At 39.4% G+C, this 17,758-nt stretch overlaps 1 protein-coding gene across 3 annotated transcripts in view; it reads left to right on the plus strand.

Moving 5' to 3' along the window:
* The first annotated feature begins 367 nt into the window (after positions 1–367).
* PDE5A (phosphodiesterase 5A) overlaps positions 368–17,758 on the plus strand; it is a 140,686-nt gene continuing 123,295 nt past the window's right edge. For 2 of the 3 annotated variants that reach the window (XM_075286121.1, XM_075286129.1), the window contains exon 1: positions 368–646. In XM_075286121.1, coding sequence (XP_075142222.1) covers positions 522–646 — 125 coding nt within the window. In that variant the 5' untranslated portion in view covers positions 368–521. Of the gene's footprint in view, positions 647–1,156; positions 1,218–17,758 lie in introns of those variants that run through there. The other variant, XM_075286114.1, reaches the window with a different exon arrangement.

Raw genomic sequence — 17,758 nt, forward strand, 5'->3', positions numbered from 1 at the left:
ATTTCTGTATCTGTCATTTCTGGCCACCACCATGTTACATTTGTGACTCTCTTCATTCAGCCTCTATATGTCGCTATCAAACATCTAATGTACTAAATAGCTAGTCCTAGAGGAAGCAAATAAGTGTATGCCTTGCAATGTACCTGTTTACCGTTTGTCCAGTAGTGGGCAGCAGTGAGGTTGCACTGAATCCTTCTGTTCTCACCTGGAGTTCCCTGTCCAGTGACCAGTGAAGGTACAAGGAGAACAGTAGAGCAGAAGGAGGAGGAGGAGGAGGGAGACACACTCCCAAAGACAGCTGTCTCTTTCCAGCAGGCTGCTCCTGCCTGTCACTCAAGCCTATAGAGATAAATGATGCCCAGCCTGACAGTGAGCACTGAGGGGCTCATTGAATAAGTGCCAGTCCTAGTGTTATCCCAGCACAGGACACACGGGCACCTCCTTTGTACAGACAGCTGCTTGTGGAGTGACTTGTGTGCCTTGTCTGTTGTGTATCCTCCTCCCACCTCCTCCTCCTCATCATGGATCAGCCACACACCATGGAGGGCAGCTGCAGCCCGCAACCTCAGGATCATGAGGGCATAGAGTCCTGGCTGGACGATCACTGGGACTTCACGCATTCGTACTTTGTTAGGAAAGCTACCAGGTAAGGAGGGGCAGGGTGGCATCACTTGGCTGGCGCTAGAGTACAGGCACATGGGCATGGTCCATCCACAAGGGGCAATGCTGCCAGCTGTATACACACTGCACGTTGGACAGCATCATCAGTGAGTACTGGTACTGAGGTAATGACGGGCGCCCTGCACACTGGACCAGGGATTGTGGGCACTACAACTTTACCTGATACCACAGGTGAGAGAGGGGGCGCAGGGGCATACACCATATGACAGACGTAACAATGACTGACGCCCAGGAGCCCATGCAGTGCAGTGGTCAGTGGGGACATGTCAGTGCAGTTACTTCCGTCTGCCGGGGTGGATGCCTTTAGGAAGTTGTGGGAAGCCTCAGCTGAGCGCTGTCCTCCTATAGTCTCTGATAACATAGCACTGTATAGGAGCTCTCCAGCCGGGCGGCGTCATGTGGCCGCGGGGGAAACTTGTACACGACGCTTCAGTCAGCGCTGCTGCCCCTGAGCCGGGGGCTAAGAAACTGGGCTCAGCTTCTGCTCCGTGTGGTAACTCCAGCGACAGCTCCGCGCATGTGCACTGCACCCTACAGTAAGTGCCCCGCGACTGTGAGTACTGAGGGCTCAGGCGGGGAAACAAAGAGTGTGACTGAAGTTTTGTGCTGCTCGTCCCTTCTCTTATTACACGCCATAGCTCGCACTCACCTAAGACAATGCACATACATAGCTGCATGTAACATGGGGATGAGCTGTGTATTGGGAGATCACTTACTTGTGGTGGTGGTGACACTGGAGTGTATGGAGTGTACAGGATTGTGTCCTAATAAGGAGAGGAAAGTGAGAGCCTGGCTGTGCCTTGTCTCCCAATCCTCATATAAGCGAGCATGCATGAGGAGACTACAAGAAAACAAATAACCTATACTCTCCCTTGTTTATGTCCCTGCAAAATAAAACTTTTTTGCTGCCAAGTTGTTGGCTTCAGGCTATGCAAGAACTATGCAGAACATTAACCCATTCCATGCAGGTACTTCCTGCAACGCACAGTGAAGGGAGCGAGAGCCTGGCATCTGGGCTCACATTGTTTTCTCAGAGAATTCGACAAAGATTCATCCACATTTAGAGATATTTACACCACTGCATTGAAATGGTCGAGACGTTAGTTGGGGACAAATGTTATCTGCTCACACAGTCGATGTCCGGTACAGTCACTGGGGGCCAAGACTGTGGTCACTACATGGGATTTAAAGAACTGTGGAATGAAAAGCTTGTGGTATAGTTGCCATTGTGGAAATGATAAAAGATCCCACCGTATGTTGCTAACTAACGATAAACCGTCTTGTAGTCACTTTACTAGAACATAGCAGCTTCAGAGCATCCAAGTGTCCCATATACAGGACAAGTCATAGAATTTTCTGCACACTTGATGGTGTACTGAGAACCAACAGCAAAAATACACGGTATAGACACAGCAACTATCATGCCATTACACTTTGTACCGGTATATATAGAAATTCAAAAATACATCCGCAATCTGTGATCCATGAATAATGTATATCCATATAATGTCCACATTGTAAGATGGTCCATACAACCAGTGGTGATAGGTGAGCGAGGTGGAAAACAGATACGTCGCCACCTACTACCACTGGATATATGGGCTATCTTACAACAAAGTAACATTGTAAAAAGTTACAGTGTCTACACCATGTATTTGTGCTGAAGTTTGTGCTAAACAGATGGAGACTTTGGATAGTTTGAGTGGTTATAGGTCACGTTACAAAGACTCAACAGTTCTGGAAATCTGGTTGCAGTGTGAATGTCACAATGAGATTCAGAAAAGTGAAAAAAAAAGTAATATTAAATATAAAATACTAGCCCTCGGGATCGTAGGAATGTTATCGGACTGTATCTGATCAATTTCATATAATAAACATTGTAATTGTCACTTTTGATTATATATATCTGGTTTGACGCTATAAGTCACTGTACTGCAGAATTCTTATTTTAAGAAATAACTTTTTAGTAACTGTTCTTAGGAGGCTATTACCCTACATCCAGCAAATTGATATGGTATGGTTAGATGTAAAACCCCTGCTATGTGGTCTAGTCAGCAAGCATCCTATCTGAGCACTCAGATTTCAGAGGAATCGATAAGGTGCTAGGAGGCAGTGACAGGTTTTGGATATAATGGTTTTTAAATTGTTCCACAAAAGCTTCTGTTCATTGCACATCTGCAGCCCCTGAGCATGCACGGATCAGTTTGCATGTCTGTGTAGCATGCCGGCTGAAAGCTCAGATGATCCAGAAAGATTGTTAGATCAGATTAATTATTGACTAACATTAGTAAAGCAGTGCTCTTAACCACCTGCTTCCCTAAAACCATCTGCACCAGGCTGCTGAGCTACCTCGAAAACATAAGGAAGACCTCTTCCCGTTCATCAGACAACACATCCTTGTCTTATGAAAGAGAAGATCATGTTTGGGAATCCTGAATAGATTGATCGATAATTGTCATAATAACTATTATTTATTGACTTGGCACCCTTGTCTTCTTTTAGCCCAATATAGAAACAGTAGAAAGATACTAGAAGTACACATAGAAAAACTTGCACCATAGCATTGCACTATTATCATTCTAAGTCTAGAGAGATCTTTGTTAATGTTTACAGATATTTTCCAAGGGATTTGGAATTATATACTATGCTGAAATCTGTAAACTACCTGAGATCTGTCTCCCATTGTTTTAATGGGAATTCACATTGGCATTCATGTGGCTTGTAAATTTTCCACTGCAGATTTGAAATATGGATCTCGGAAAAGAAGAGATGTCTAACGTCTTGTCATAATTCCCACATGGAAACTGCAAACTGCATAGAATGGGGTTTATCTTCTTGAGGTTCCTTGTCAGTTTAACCCTTTGCCAGAGGTTTTCGGATATTTTGCACTACAAGCTGAGCGGACAGTTTTCACATTTTTGAGATGTATAAACGAAACCTAAATTACAACATTAAAAAAAAAAACATACTAAACTCATAAAATATATTTTCTGAAAGTAGACACCTGCTACATTGCAACCTTGTATATAAACATGCACCTTCAGGCAATTTTGATTTAAAGTGTACTTTTTATTAAAAAAACATCTAAAATTAGATCAGTTGCTAAAAATATAACCCAAGCGAAAAGTTATTTGCACCTCACCTCCCAAAAATAAGAGTTCAACAGGTGTAGAGTTCATACATATCACTTAGGCCTACAGGTCTTCACATATCTTCATAAAATCACCAGAACAGAAGGAACAAACATCTGCTTTTACGCCAAGACCACACTTTGCAGAAAAACAGCGACGGTTTCCGACTGTTGTGGAAACATAGCAAAAAAAAAATTCTGCCAGAGTACCAGTGTTTTATCTCATCCACATATTGCAGGGAAAAAATGTCGTGAAAAAGCTGTGTTTTCCCATATACTTAATGGGAAGGAGTGAGGTTGAAAAAAATTAAAAGTGCAGTGGAAAACGCAAACATTTTCTGCATATTTTTTCGCAGCAAGTTGAAGCCCCACGTGAGAAAAACACAGTGTTTTACAGTAACTGCAAAGTGGATGGGATTCTGGCTAATTCCATCCACACATTGCAGAAAAAAATCTGCGGCGGAAAAAGTTGTGTTTTCAAAAATGCCCGTGTCTTTGAAAACCGAGGCATGTCAATTTTACCTTTTGGAAATGCTGGAGTTTTCCATATAGGTATAATAGGGGCAGAAAGTCCACAGAGGAAAACTGTGGGAAAATGCAATCAAAATGTATTGGTGCGCGCTGCGTTTCACTATCTGGACCTTAGCCTTGAAGAGGACCTCCACCAACTCCAGTTCTTAGCATCTAGTAATAGGCGTTTCTCCACCGATTTCTCTGCAGTCGGACGTTTTCTCTCTAGCTCTCACCATTCCCGTGCATTCAGTGCAGTTAGTTTTGGTACCTGATATGTTTCTTAGTGTCTGTACTGTCAGGTGGGCAGTATCAGACAGGAGCAGGCAAGGGGTGTGATTCAGAGCTCCAGTCAGAGGTATACAGTAATTTGGAGTATATACTTTGTAGAGTAATTCGAAGTGCTGTGATATCTAAGCAATAGACCAGTATAAGGATAAACATTTTTTAGTAATGACGATGGCCATCTGGGAGTTATTTTTGTGATATTTCACTGACGTGGGTATATTTTGGTGTTTATAGAATCATAGTAGCATGACTTCATTTATGACTATGTGTACTGTGTAACTTGTGGGATATTTTACCTTGTTTATTATAACCGTTGTGGTACTTACTTTCATTTGTTTTCTTACTTTGGTTCAATTTCTATATTTATGTATGCTGTATAATGATATGGACATGTTGTCATGTCATCTTTGATACATTTATTGAACACGGGCAATCCTTATGTTCAGCTAGTCATGTCCCTGTAAATAATTCAAGTAAGGGCATTATTACATAGTATTTTAGTATAAGCAATCTGGTATAATTCTAATGTGATCTCCAAGGCTTAATTCACACGTGAAAAAAGCCTAGCTGATTTTGTCACTGATTTTTCAGCGTCGCTTTTTTTGGACACTGTTTTTTGCATTGGACGCTGTTTTTGACACTGTTTTTGACGCTTTTTCAGTCACTGTTTTTTTTAAGCTTTTTTTTTTTTCGCTGTTTTTGCCAAAACAGCTGCAAAAATAAGCGACCAAAAACCGCTAGCGGTTTTTTCAGCGCCCCATAGACTCCAATTCATTTTTTCAGGCGTTAAACGCCTGAAGAAAGGTCATGTCGCTTCTTTTTCTGCTAGCAAAAAAAGCTAGCAATAAAAAAAGGTAGCAGAAAAAAAAAGCTAGCAATTCACATAGGGCTACATTTTATGGAGGCTGATTTGGCCGCGAAATCAGCTGTCAAAATCAGCGTCCATGTCCCCGTGTGAACTAGCCCTTAGGATTACATTTGTCTCAATTGGTTACTGAAGCAGGTGGAGGGGACACTTTTCCTCCCAATATCACCAGATCTATAAGGGTTAGCAACATAATCCTTCAGATCTATGTTACCTCTTAGGGCTAGTTCACACGTGAACAAAGGGGCGGATTTTGACAGCGGATTTCGCTTCAAAATCCACCCCTTTACAATGGTGGTCTATGTAGCTAGCGGAGAAAAGAAAGGACATGCCCTTTCTTCAAGAGCCGCGCGGCTTCCGCACCCGGCAGCTCCCTCCTATGTCGGCTCATTCATTTGAGCCGACAGCGGAGGGGAAAGCCGCGACCGCGATGGTCGCGGCAGGCGGGTTTTGACAAGAGAAAGACGCGGCTCACCGCGTCTCTCTCGGTGTCAAAACCCGCGCGGGCAGTTCACATGTGAACTGACCCTTACTCTGGATCTGCACTAGCTGTCATTTTAGAAATGAGATTTTTCCCCTTTAATAATAATAATAATGATAATAACAATAATAATAAATTTTATTTATATAGCACCAACATTTTCCGCAGCGCTGTACAATTTGTAGGGTCCAAATACAGACAGAAAGATACATTATAAAGAAAATCATTTCACACAATGGGACTGAGGGCCCTGCTCGCAAGAGCTTACAATCTATGAGGTAGAGGGGGTGACACAAGAGGTAGCAGGGGTGGCATTGCTTATGCAGAGGTCAGACACTTTTGTAATAGAGGTGACTGTCATTACATAAACATAAGACTTTATGAGCCGTTGACAGTCGTGTCCTTTAACATGTGGATGGAGCTTGGACCTATGAAGTTAGCCTGAAAAGACATCATATCATGTGGGGTAATGTGGGAGCAGGGACAGAGGAGGGTTAAGGGTTTACGTTAGAAATTGTGATAGGCTTGTCTGAAAAGATGTGTCTTTAGTTTGCGTTTGAAACTGTAGAAATTGGGAGTTAATCTGATTGTCCAGGGTAGAGCATTCCAGAGAAATGGTGCAGCTCGGGAGAAGTCTTGTATACGACCTTGGGAGGTTCTGATAATAGAGGATGTAAGTGTTAGGTCATTGAGTGAACGGAGAACACAGGTTGGGCGATAGACAGAGATGAGGGAGGAAATGTAGGGAGGTGAGGCATTATGGAGAGCCTTGTGGATGAGGGTGATAACTTTATATTTTATTCTATAATGAATAGGCAGCCAATGTAGTGACTGGCACAGACCAGAGGCATCACTGTAGTGTCTAGCCTGATAGATGAGCCTGGCCGCTGCATTCAGAATAGATTGTAGAGCGGAGAGTTTAGTGAGGGGAAGACCGATTAGTAAGGAGTTACAGTAGTCAAGGCGAGAATGAATCAGAGAGACAATAAGTGTCTTTAGTGTATCTCTTTCCCTTTAAAATCAATCTAGGATTATGTTGGCACTTTATAAATAAAATGTATTATTATTATTTTTTATACCCCTTATAGATCCTGTGATATTTACTTTAATAGCAAGGACGTATTACGTGTATCTTTGGATATTGAGTTGTTGCAACGTATAACATTAGTCCATGGCAGGGAAAGTGTTAAAATGATTTCTGCTATGGATTAAACTACAAACACATGCCATATTATTCCACACAAGTCTGCAGGCTGTAATTTTTTTTTCTATGTGGAAATTAACCTATGCAGCAAATTTTAAAATCAGCAGCATGTCAATTTCAATTATTATTATTTTTTTATGACTTCAGAATCTGCATATTTAAAACAAGTACTGAAATCCTCATGTCAGTAAAAACATGTACCAAAATCCACACAAGTTGGTGCAGTTTTGGCATCGATTTGCGTGCACTTACATGTAGAATTTGCTGCAGATTTTCTGCATGCAAGTTCTGATCATGTGCATGTAGATTTACAGTTTATGATTTAAAGGTTTGGGCATAGCTATTTCTACATAGTCACAATTCTAGAGGTATATAGGGCATTTATTGTACATATGACTCCAATTTCATACAGGAGCAAATACAAGTTTTTCTTTTAGTTTTTTTTTTTTTTTTTTTGTAAGAATCCAGTTCTGTATGAATGGAGACATTTTCCACTGGAAACACTGCATCTGACAGTGAGTATATCTGTACTAGAAGGAGACTTGTTGTGCGTGTAAGGAGGCAGTGTGGCTCCATATTAAGAAGCAGTATGTCCAGAGCTATACTTATAGCCCCTTATTATGACCTCTTGACATATGGAAATATGTGTATGTACAATATATATACACGCACACACACATATATAGACTCTTCTTTTGAATAACTAAAACTGTGTAATATAGTGTCCTAAAAGGAAATCCGTGAGTCATTCTCGGGGTAGCAGTTTATAACTGTTGATTGAAATTGGTGCTGACAGGAGCTTTAATTTAATTGTGAAAGAGGAAAATCTCTGTCTTTCTATAAAGATTCCTGCATTATGAAAGAATGTTGTAGTGATGCTTATGTAATGCTCTTGTGCCTTTTATTATCCAAGTTTTCTACAGACTAGGTAAAAAATATGTTCATCAATTTAGGTTCAAGGAATATTACAGGATAGGGGAAAACTGTCTGACACCTGGAACCCCCAACCGATCATGAGACTGAATTTCCCATGTGCCACCTATGAGTGGAGCCACAGGTCAGGTATGCCTGCTATCATTTTTTTCAATTTCATGGGACTGCAGGAGACAGCCGTGTACTGCACTTAGCTTCTCTTCAACAGAGATGAATTAAGTATCAGCGTTCTTTTTCTCACAGGACTCTTCTTTCTCATGATAGGTGAGGTCCTGTTGTTCAAATCCCACCATTCAGATAGTTATCCCATCTAACTTCCATAAAAAATGGTTGTGTCTATACATTCAAGTCCACGGAAGGGACTTGTTCACAGTCGGAATAATGGCTGTTTGATGACACCTATGAATGTCTATGAGTCTATTCACATGTCTGTTTTGACAGATAATCATAGAGTATGTCAATTTTATTGATGGTTGTTAAAAACAGTTCCTCAAAAAAAACCCAGACATGTGATTAGCCCATTTGACACTACCTTAATAAATTCTTGCCTTAACTCTCCTGGGCCCTTCAGGTGGTCTTCTCTGCTTCCTGGGTTAAGTCACGGGTCAACGGAGATCACTGAGGTCCAATCACCTGTAACATCACCCAGGAGGGCAAAAGAGGCTGGAAGACCACTGAAGAGGACCCTGAGAGAGCCCAGTTCGCTCATCTCTAGTAGTGAGTCCTGCCATCTCTAGCCAATATGTACTTCTTTTGTCTGTTTCTAGATATTGTTACTATCTTGTTAACCTGAGGCCACTTTCACATGACTGTATAAATTGAATTTACTGTGTTATTGTGAGTTAGAGAGGCAGCTTTATGTACAATGGTGTGTTGGCCATTCAGAAGCTCATTGCATTATATCTCACTATGATGCAGCCCAGTTCAGTCCAGAAAATACAGCTTGCAACATGGACTGTTTTTCCTTATCATGACTTGGTCATATGAAGGCTAAGGCCCCATGTTGCAGAAAAGTTGTTTGTTTTTTTGTTGTTATAGATTTTACTGTATTTTTTAGTAAACAGAAAAAGAGGACCAAACAGAAGATAATATTTTTTGCTGTTGTGTGTCCGTGCCATATACAGGGGCCGCAAATTATGAAGCATGTGTTATTTTTGTCTGCATTTTTGGCACAAGCATTTGTAGGGGATCGTAAAAGTCTTTGCGGATGACATAGTGACATGTTTTTTGCGGATCAGTATTTGCAGACAGTAAAAAACACTACAGTTGTGTACATGTAGCCTAACTACTTCCTTTATATTTCCATTTCATTTTCAGGCTACTCTTGACTTCAGCTTAAAACATTTCAACAAAATGTGCAACAATAAAGCAACTTTTGTGCAATGCTGTATTTTACAGCACCAGCTATTCACACACATTACAGAAAAAAAATTGTCATGAAAAACAATGTGAAAAAATGCCACACATTTTCGCTTTGTTTTTTAGTTGTGTTTCATTATATGGGGTCTTAGGCTAAGGCTCCACGTTGTGGAAATGCAGTTTTTTTTGTTGCAGATTTTGCTACATTTTTTGAGCCAAAGCCAGGGGTGGATTGATCAGAAGGTTGTAGTACTTAATTTATATTTCCCATTCCTTTTGTAGCCATTCTTGGCTTTGGCTCCAAAAACACAGCAAAATCTGCAACAACCCCCCCCCCTCCCCCTCCCTCAGTTTCTGCATCATGGGACCCCAGCCTAAGTCTGGTTTGTCTAAATCAACTGGCACAAATCTGTCCCATTTCTCAGCATTTTGGTCAAAATAGTTTGTTTCTAAGGTTTCTTGCTTTGCTACTTAAAAGTTTCTTTTCTATACACAAAAGTTTATCAGAAGTTGTCAGCCAATAAATAGTGTATGAATCAGGCTTGGAGTGTCGAAAAAATAAACTGGTCGGTATTGGAAGTTTAGGTACATATTAGGTATAGCTTCATCCCCAAATGCTAACACTATTAAAATCTAATGGTACTTAACTCCTGATTGCTGGTGTTTTTTCCACCACAAGTTGCAGAAGAACATACGGTAGAATTTCCCCAATTGCCTCAATTGACAGGAATTTTCAAAGATTAGAATATTGATTGCCTATCACTAGGCCTTCAATATTAGATTGACGGGATTTGACTCCTGGCCCCAGTGCTAATAAAAGTACTAAACTGTGTCATATGACTGGTTTTGTGACATGTTTATGGTGTATAGGCATGGTGTATAGTAGTCATTGGTATTCAATCGCTAGATATCAAAGTCTTGTTCACTTCGATGCTATAACATTTTTGTTTTGTTTGTTTCACAATTTCTGTTTTTAGATAGTAGATTACTATTATTATTATTACTACTACTACTTTGTATCATTGTTCCTATAGTGCAGTGGTTCTTAACCGGGGTTCGATCGAACCCTAGGCCATATGCACAGTTCATTTTGTGTACCAGTAAAAAAACATATACCTATGTCTTGAATTTGGAATAAAATCATATTTGATTTATCACTAAAGAAGGGTTCGGTGAATGTGTATATGAAACTGGTGAGTTTGGTACCTCAAACAAGGTTAAGAACCACTGCTATAGTGAGTTAAAAGTTGCTTTTAACTATTTTAGTTTAAACTTGTAATATAAATTTGATTATACAAAACGTTTACAGCAATCTCAGCAGTTTATCAGAAGTTTATTTAGTAAAAGTAAAATTTTCACCCTACATGCAGCACTTTTCATGTCAGCAATCCCATTGGAGGGCACTGCTATCAGGAGGTATGCAAGCTGTTTTAACATAGTACATGTAGGTCACACTTCACCTTCAATGTTTATAGCTTGCTGAAGTTAAAACACAGATATGGTAGATTGTGTTGTAAAATGAATTTGTGTGCATGTAAGGAAGATTGAAGCTGGGTAGCACAATCATAGTAGATAGAAAACCTTGTTAACATGAGATGTTAAAATTAGTGATATTAGTTTTTGTTTTAGGTGGAGAGACTGACCTTTTCAGAAATAGCTGTTGTTTAAAAATTTTTACAACCCCAGTTCCAAAAAAGTTGTAAATGTAAAGAAAATAAAAACATTAAAATTTGTAGTTCTCATATAACCATAGTTTGCTCACAATAGTGCATAGAACACAGAAGTGGAAAGTTAGATGTTTTTCCATTTCATTTGAAAAAATTAACTCATTTAGAAATTGATAGTAGTAACACATCTCAAAAAGTTGGTACAGGGCCATGTCTACCATTACCCTGTTTCCCCAAAAATAAGACATCCCCCTTCACCTCCTGGACCACCTACAACCGGCAGTCATGCTGTCGCTCCGCTAAGGAAGTCCCCCGCTCCAGCCTCTGTATAAGACATCCACCAAAAATAAGACAGGTCATATATTTTGGAAGAGAATTTAATATAAGACACTGTCTTATTTTTGGGGAAACAGGGTATGTAGCATCTTTTAACAACAGTCTGTAGACGTGTGGGAATTCAGAAGACCAATTGCTGGTGTTTTGAGAGAGGAATGTTGTCCCATTCTTGTCTGATATGGAATTCTAACTGTTCAACAGTTCTGCGTCAACTTTATTGTGTTTTTTTCCATTTATAATGCGGCAAATGTTTTCTATTAGTGAAAGAACTGCAGGCTTGCCTGTTTAGCACCCATACTCTTCTGTTAAGCAATGAGTGATGGGTTTTACTGTATAGTTTAGCATTGTCTTGCTGAAATAAGCAAGGCCTCCTCTGAAAGATTTGTCTTATGGGAGCATATGTTGTTTTAAAACCTCTACATAGTGCTCAGCATTGACATAGTGCGTTTCAAGATGTGTAATCTGCCATTTCCATATGCACTTATGCAACCTCATACCATCAGAGATGTAGCCTTTAGAACTGTGCCCTAATAGCAAGCTGGATGATCTCTCTCCTTTTGAGGCCTCATTAAACATGGCATCCATGGTTTCCTTAAAAAAAATTAAATGTTTTGATTCTTCTGAATACAAAACTATCAAAGTATTCCTGAATCCGTGCAGTGATTTACATTACAGAGTCATACCTGTTTTCAATGCATTGCTACTTAAGGACCCGTGAATCATGAGCATCCAGTACTGCCCATTGGTTATGTCTCTTGTGTACTTGGATTTCTCCAAATTCTCTGAGTCTTATTATGATATTACATTCTGTAGATAAAGAAATATTCAAAGTCTTTCTAATTTTACATTGAAGAATATTTTTCTGAATTTTTCCACAGTTGTAGATGCTGTTTTTCACAGATTGGTTAACCTCTGACTGTCTTTGCTTCTGAGCCACTCTGCTTCTCTAAAATGCTCTTTTCATACAAAGTCATGTATCTTTAGAACCACTTACTTTTCCAGCTCTTTGTTAACCCTGTTTCAACTTTTTTGAGATGTGTTACTGCCATCGATTTTAAAATATTTGGTTATGAGATTTCCAAATCATTGTATTCTTTTTTTTTCTTTACATTTTACACACCTTTTGCAATTGGGTATGTAAAAAAATCTAGCAATTTATTTTTTTTTATACTTTGGAACATAACGCTGCTATGGATAAAACTAGTATGCCATCCATTGCATCCACTACTGACAACAGATTATAGCGAAACTTATCTACTTCCCCTCTCTGCACAAATCAAGTCTAAAAACACCTCTCACATAGATGCTAGTAAGTCAGTTCCAGTCTATTGCTGCTTATTGGCAAGTGGTAAAGCATATCACTAAATGTTGTTAACAGAGCAGAGGATAAGCTCAGGCAAGATGGCAGCCCCCATAATCATGGACAGAAAATAGATTAAAAAAAATATACAATCAGAAAATACAAACAGATTAGTGATATATTTCACTTTCTGCTTTAGTATATTTTTTAAAATGGCAACACATTTCCTTTAAATGGCATTTAAAGATGAATGCCCATATCAAATAACTTTTTATCCTTTTGGGACCTTATTTCATAGATTTTTATACAATTACGTTTTCATGGTTTTATGATTTTGAAAAATGTATGGAATAACTGCTTTATTTTTTCAATGAGTTACTGAATTACTGTAGCTTTAACCTATTCTCATATTTTACGCTTTAAAAGTTTTCAGTTTTAAATTCTTCCCAGTTTCACAAAGTTATTGGAATTATGCTTACCAAAGTGTTACTCATACATAATCATCTGAATATTTATTTTCGTTTTTTCTAGAAAGAAAATATTTATATTATATGATCACTGTTTTTCTTGCATGTGGTTATTCTTAGTTCAAGTTTAACCCTTTCCCAACAGTCGCTGTACTGTTACAGAGAATTTTGGGTCTTTAAACATGCCACCTGTGTTATATGGAGGTGGCATATTCATATTCATTTAGAAACAACAATGCTAATGTTTTAACTCAGGAAGAGTTCAGAAATCAATATTTGGTGGAATAGCCATGATTTTTAATCTCAGCTTTCATGCATCTTGGCATGCTTTCCACCAGTCTTTCACACTGCTTTTGGGTGATCTTATGCCACTCCTGGCACAAAAATTGAAGCAGTGCTTCTCATTAATGAAAGGCTTTTTTCTAGCTTTGTGTGACTTGAGCTCTGCCTCTAGGAGCCTGTTTTTGCCATGCACTTCACCCCAGCTGCCATTTGCCATTCCTTTTGTAGATCACTTGATGTCGTCCTGCGGTTGCTGAGCGACAATCAAATAAGATGATGGTCATCCCGGTCATTGGAGAGTTGCTTTCGCCCTCTGCCAGTCTGTAGCTTTGTTGTCTCCAATGTCTGCTGCTTGATCTTGTTGTAATGGACTGTAGTCTTCGTAATTTTAAGGATGGAGACAACATGACGCTCACTGTATCCCTTTGCTAGTAAAGCCAGAATTGAACCCTTCTTTTCCACACTCAACTCTTTTGGCATGGTTAAAATTTTTTCATTCAAATTACTTTTGGGCTATTCCTAGCACTTGCTTTGCCATCCAGTTTGTCCTATTGCAAGAGGATTGTGAAGACCGCAGCAGTGTTTTTTATGCTTTCCCTTGTTAAATAAGATTTAGTTCAGGTGATCACCCAATCAGAAGCATGTTAAGCAGAATGAGGTGGACTTTGGTTGGAATTCAACTGATGCTGGAATGGTATGGCTGACAGACTTTTAGAGTCGCTGATTTTTAGAAAACTGTGTAGGTGTCTCTTAATTTTTTAAAGAACTATATATATATATATATATATATATATATATATATATATATATACCATATTTCTCGGACTATAAGACGCACTTTTTTTCCTCCAAATATGGTGCATGTTATAGTCCGAATGCAGCGGTGGAAATACAGTACATCTGTGTCCCGTCCCTATCCTGTCCGTGCAAAGCAGAGAATGGCTACAGATAGAGGGTACAGGCGGCGCAGGCAAGTTAGAAGAAAGCCTGCGGCGCTTGTACTTGTTTATCATGCCCCTTCCTGACATCTGTGAGGACGACGAGGCAAGTTCACGAGTAGATAGATACTACTGTACATTGACTCATCTATCTACTAGACAAGTCAATGTACAGTAATATCTATCTACTCGTGAACTTCGCTCAACTTACCTGCTCAGAAGTGCTTGTCGCTGCTCTCTGCTGGTCCGGTCCTCTGTCCTTCACGTGGCTTCAGAGCGCTCTGCGCCCCGCCCCTGCCTCCCTAGACTAGTATTATAGAGAAGGCGGCGCTTAGGAGAGTGTGGGCGGGTACTGGGAGGGGAGACGTGAGTGATGAACTCGTGTCTCCCCGCTCACACTCTTCAGCTGCACCAAGCCCCGCCTACTCCCTGCATCTCTGCAATACTAGTCTAAAAAGGCGGGGGGGGGGGGGGTCGCAGGGCACTCTGAAGACATGTGAAGGACAAGGGACCGGAAGAACTGGGAGCTGCAGCTGTGCAGGTAAGCGAACACCGGTGGGAGGGGGGGAAATATTATATTATTATTATTATTTTTACAAATTTTTTTGCTTCAAAATTTTTTTCACCTATTTTCCTCTTCTAAAACCTTACTGCGTCTTATGGTCCAGTGCGTCTTGTAGTCCGAAAAATACGGTATATATATCCTTGCTAAGGTTACTGTATCTAAGTTGCCGTTTGATAAGAGAAGATTTGGTTCAGGTGATCACCCAATCAGAAGCACGTTAAGTAGAATGAGGTGGACTTTGGAATGCTGGAATGGTATGGCTGACAGACATGTAGAGATGCTGATTTTTATCATTACTTTGATCACTAAAATGTTACTCTGTAGTAATCACAGCAAAGTTATCCCATTGAACTGATTAACGTTGTAATAACAGAAATTGCTTCCTTGCCAGCCCTTCCCTTCACCTTTTTTCCCTAAGTCTCCTTTCTCAGCAAGGAGCCTAGTTAGTGATATCTAAAGCAGTTTACAGTCCTGTCCTATACTAAATTACTGGTTAATTACACATGGCCATCTATAAAATAAGACATGCTGAATATAAAACCATTTGATGTCTAGTTTTTTGTTTAGAAAGCTATATCAATGTGTAGCCCTTGTAATTAGAACTAGAAAATCTATTTTTAATATGTTTATGTGCAATAGTACATATAAAAACTATTTTTCCTTTAGGTAAAAGAAGCAAAATTGATATTTTTTCACATTTTACATAATTTATTTGACAAAAATATTCAACTTATTTAACAAATAAGGCTACTTATTTTAAATCTTATGTGTCCTGAAAAAAACATGGTTAAAATAGTCGAGATATACAAAGTTCCTAAAAAGATACTGTTGTGTTAAGCAATGCATACCAAAAGTGCTAACTGGGGCTGAGCATTGGAGCATTAATTATCCTTGGTCCTGAAGGGGTTAAAGGGGTTTTCCAGGCAAAAATTGTTGCCGATCTATACTTCTAATAGGTCATTAATATTAGATTGGTGGGGGAGTGTGAAGGGGGAAACCTGTCCATTATCTGATACGAGTAGCCAGCATTGCTACTTATGGACACAGTACACAGAGCTGGAAGCAGAGCGCTTTGTCCACTTTGAAGGGGCAGCTAGTGATAAAAAGAAAAAAAAAACATTGCAGACTTTTGATTTATTGCATAGATACATTTCTTTTTTTTAAGTAAGGAGAGTTTCTGCTGTATAAATTTGGCCATATGTTCATTAACTTGAGCTCAGTTAGAGTCTACAGATGTCTACACTATGCAATCTGTTTGAAAAGATTGCCAGTGGGTTATACATATAGAGAAGTTAGCATTATTAATGTACAAGGACGTTCCTTGTTGACATAGTTGCTTTTGTCTATAATTGTATCACCACCGATCATATATCATACTGACCTTTAAAATCTAAGGACCATTGAAAATCTACTGATTTTATAGATATACACAAAATTGGGTTTTACCTGAAATTTGACTTTCTTTGAGTCCAAGGCAGCACAGATGGGTCTATATCCCCTCCTTTAATTCCATCTTGGACAGGCCCACCTATGTAGCAATAAGACAGTTAATTAGCTTAATTGATGGTATAAGAACCCTCCCTTTCTTTTACTTCCATGTGTTTTATTTGACAAGTTTATTTTCCTTTATATTAAGTTGAGAGGGTATACTGTGTTGCCTTGGAGTCAAAGAAAGTAAAATTTCAGGCAAAACCCAATTTAGCTAGCTAAACCCCTAGCTACCTAAGGGGAAAGATCATCATTTGGAAACTGTATTAAGTACTGCGGTGCCAAAGGCTGGACCTTCAGTGTGGATGTCCAGATGATAATGCTTGATGACGGTATAGAAAGAGCTCAGGAAGCAATGTACAAATATCCAAGATAGAGACTTGTGCGTTTTCAGTCCATGACGTTGCTGTGGAATGTGCCCTTGGCATAACTGGCAAAGATAGATTTGCTGAACTGTAGACCTTCAGAATAGTAGATTTGATCCATCTGGCCAATGTATCTTTAGGGAGCCTTCACACGGGGGGAAACGCGTGTGTATTTTTGCAAAATACACGTGTAAAAATAAGACTCCCATTGACTTCAATGACATTTTACAGGCATATTTTTACACATGTATTTTGCAAAAATACACTCGCGTTTACTCCGTATGAAGGCTCCCTTAGAGGATTTCATCCATTTACTAGTGCCTGAAAAAGTACAAATACATTTTCCTCTTTTCTGAAATTTTTGGTTTTATCCAGGTTTTATCCAGGAAAGTCAAGAAAAGCTCTTTTAACATCTAAGGTCTGGAAACATATTTGTTCTTTTGTCTTAGGATGATAAGGCCTGTAGTTCTCCCAGCCTTTTAGCAGATGTAATTGACACTAAGGGATGACCAGAAAATTTTCCACCAGTGATGGCGTTAATGGCTGAAATACTTTGAGAGCAATGCATTTAAGACCTTATTGAAGGCCATCTTGAAGAAATTGTACAACGCTTCTAATGAATGAAATTCTGAATCACTGAGCCAGGAAGGGATTTTAGACCATATTTTAGGATGTCTTATTTGTAGAGTCCTTACGGGCTGACAGTGGGGTATGAATTACTGATGTAGGTAACCCTGTATACTTAAGTCTTGACCCTTCACAAACCAAGCTGATGAATGGAGTTTGCTCAACTCTGGATGGAATAGGCCTTTCTAGATCAACAGATCTTGATACTGAGGAAGAGGTCAATGCTCATTCGAAATTTGTAATAATAGAGGATACCAGGCCTCTGGGGCCAG

This window comes from Leptodactylus fuscus, chromosome 1 (assembly GCF_031893055.1).
Source record: "Leptodactylus fuscus isolate aLepFus1 chromosome 1, aLepFus1.hap2, whole genome shotgun sequence".
Taxonomy (NCBI): domain Eukaryota; kingdom Metazoa; phylum Chordata; class Amphibia; order Anura; family Leptodactylidae; genus Leptodactylus; species Leptodactylus fuscus.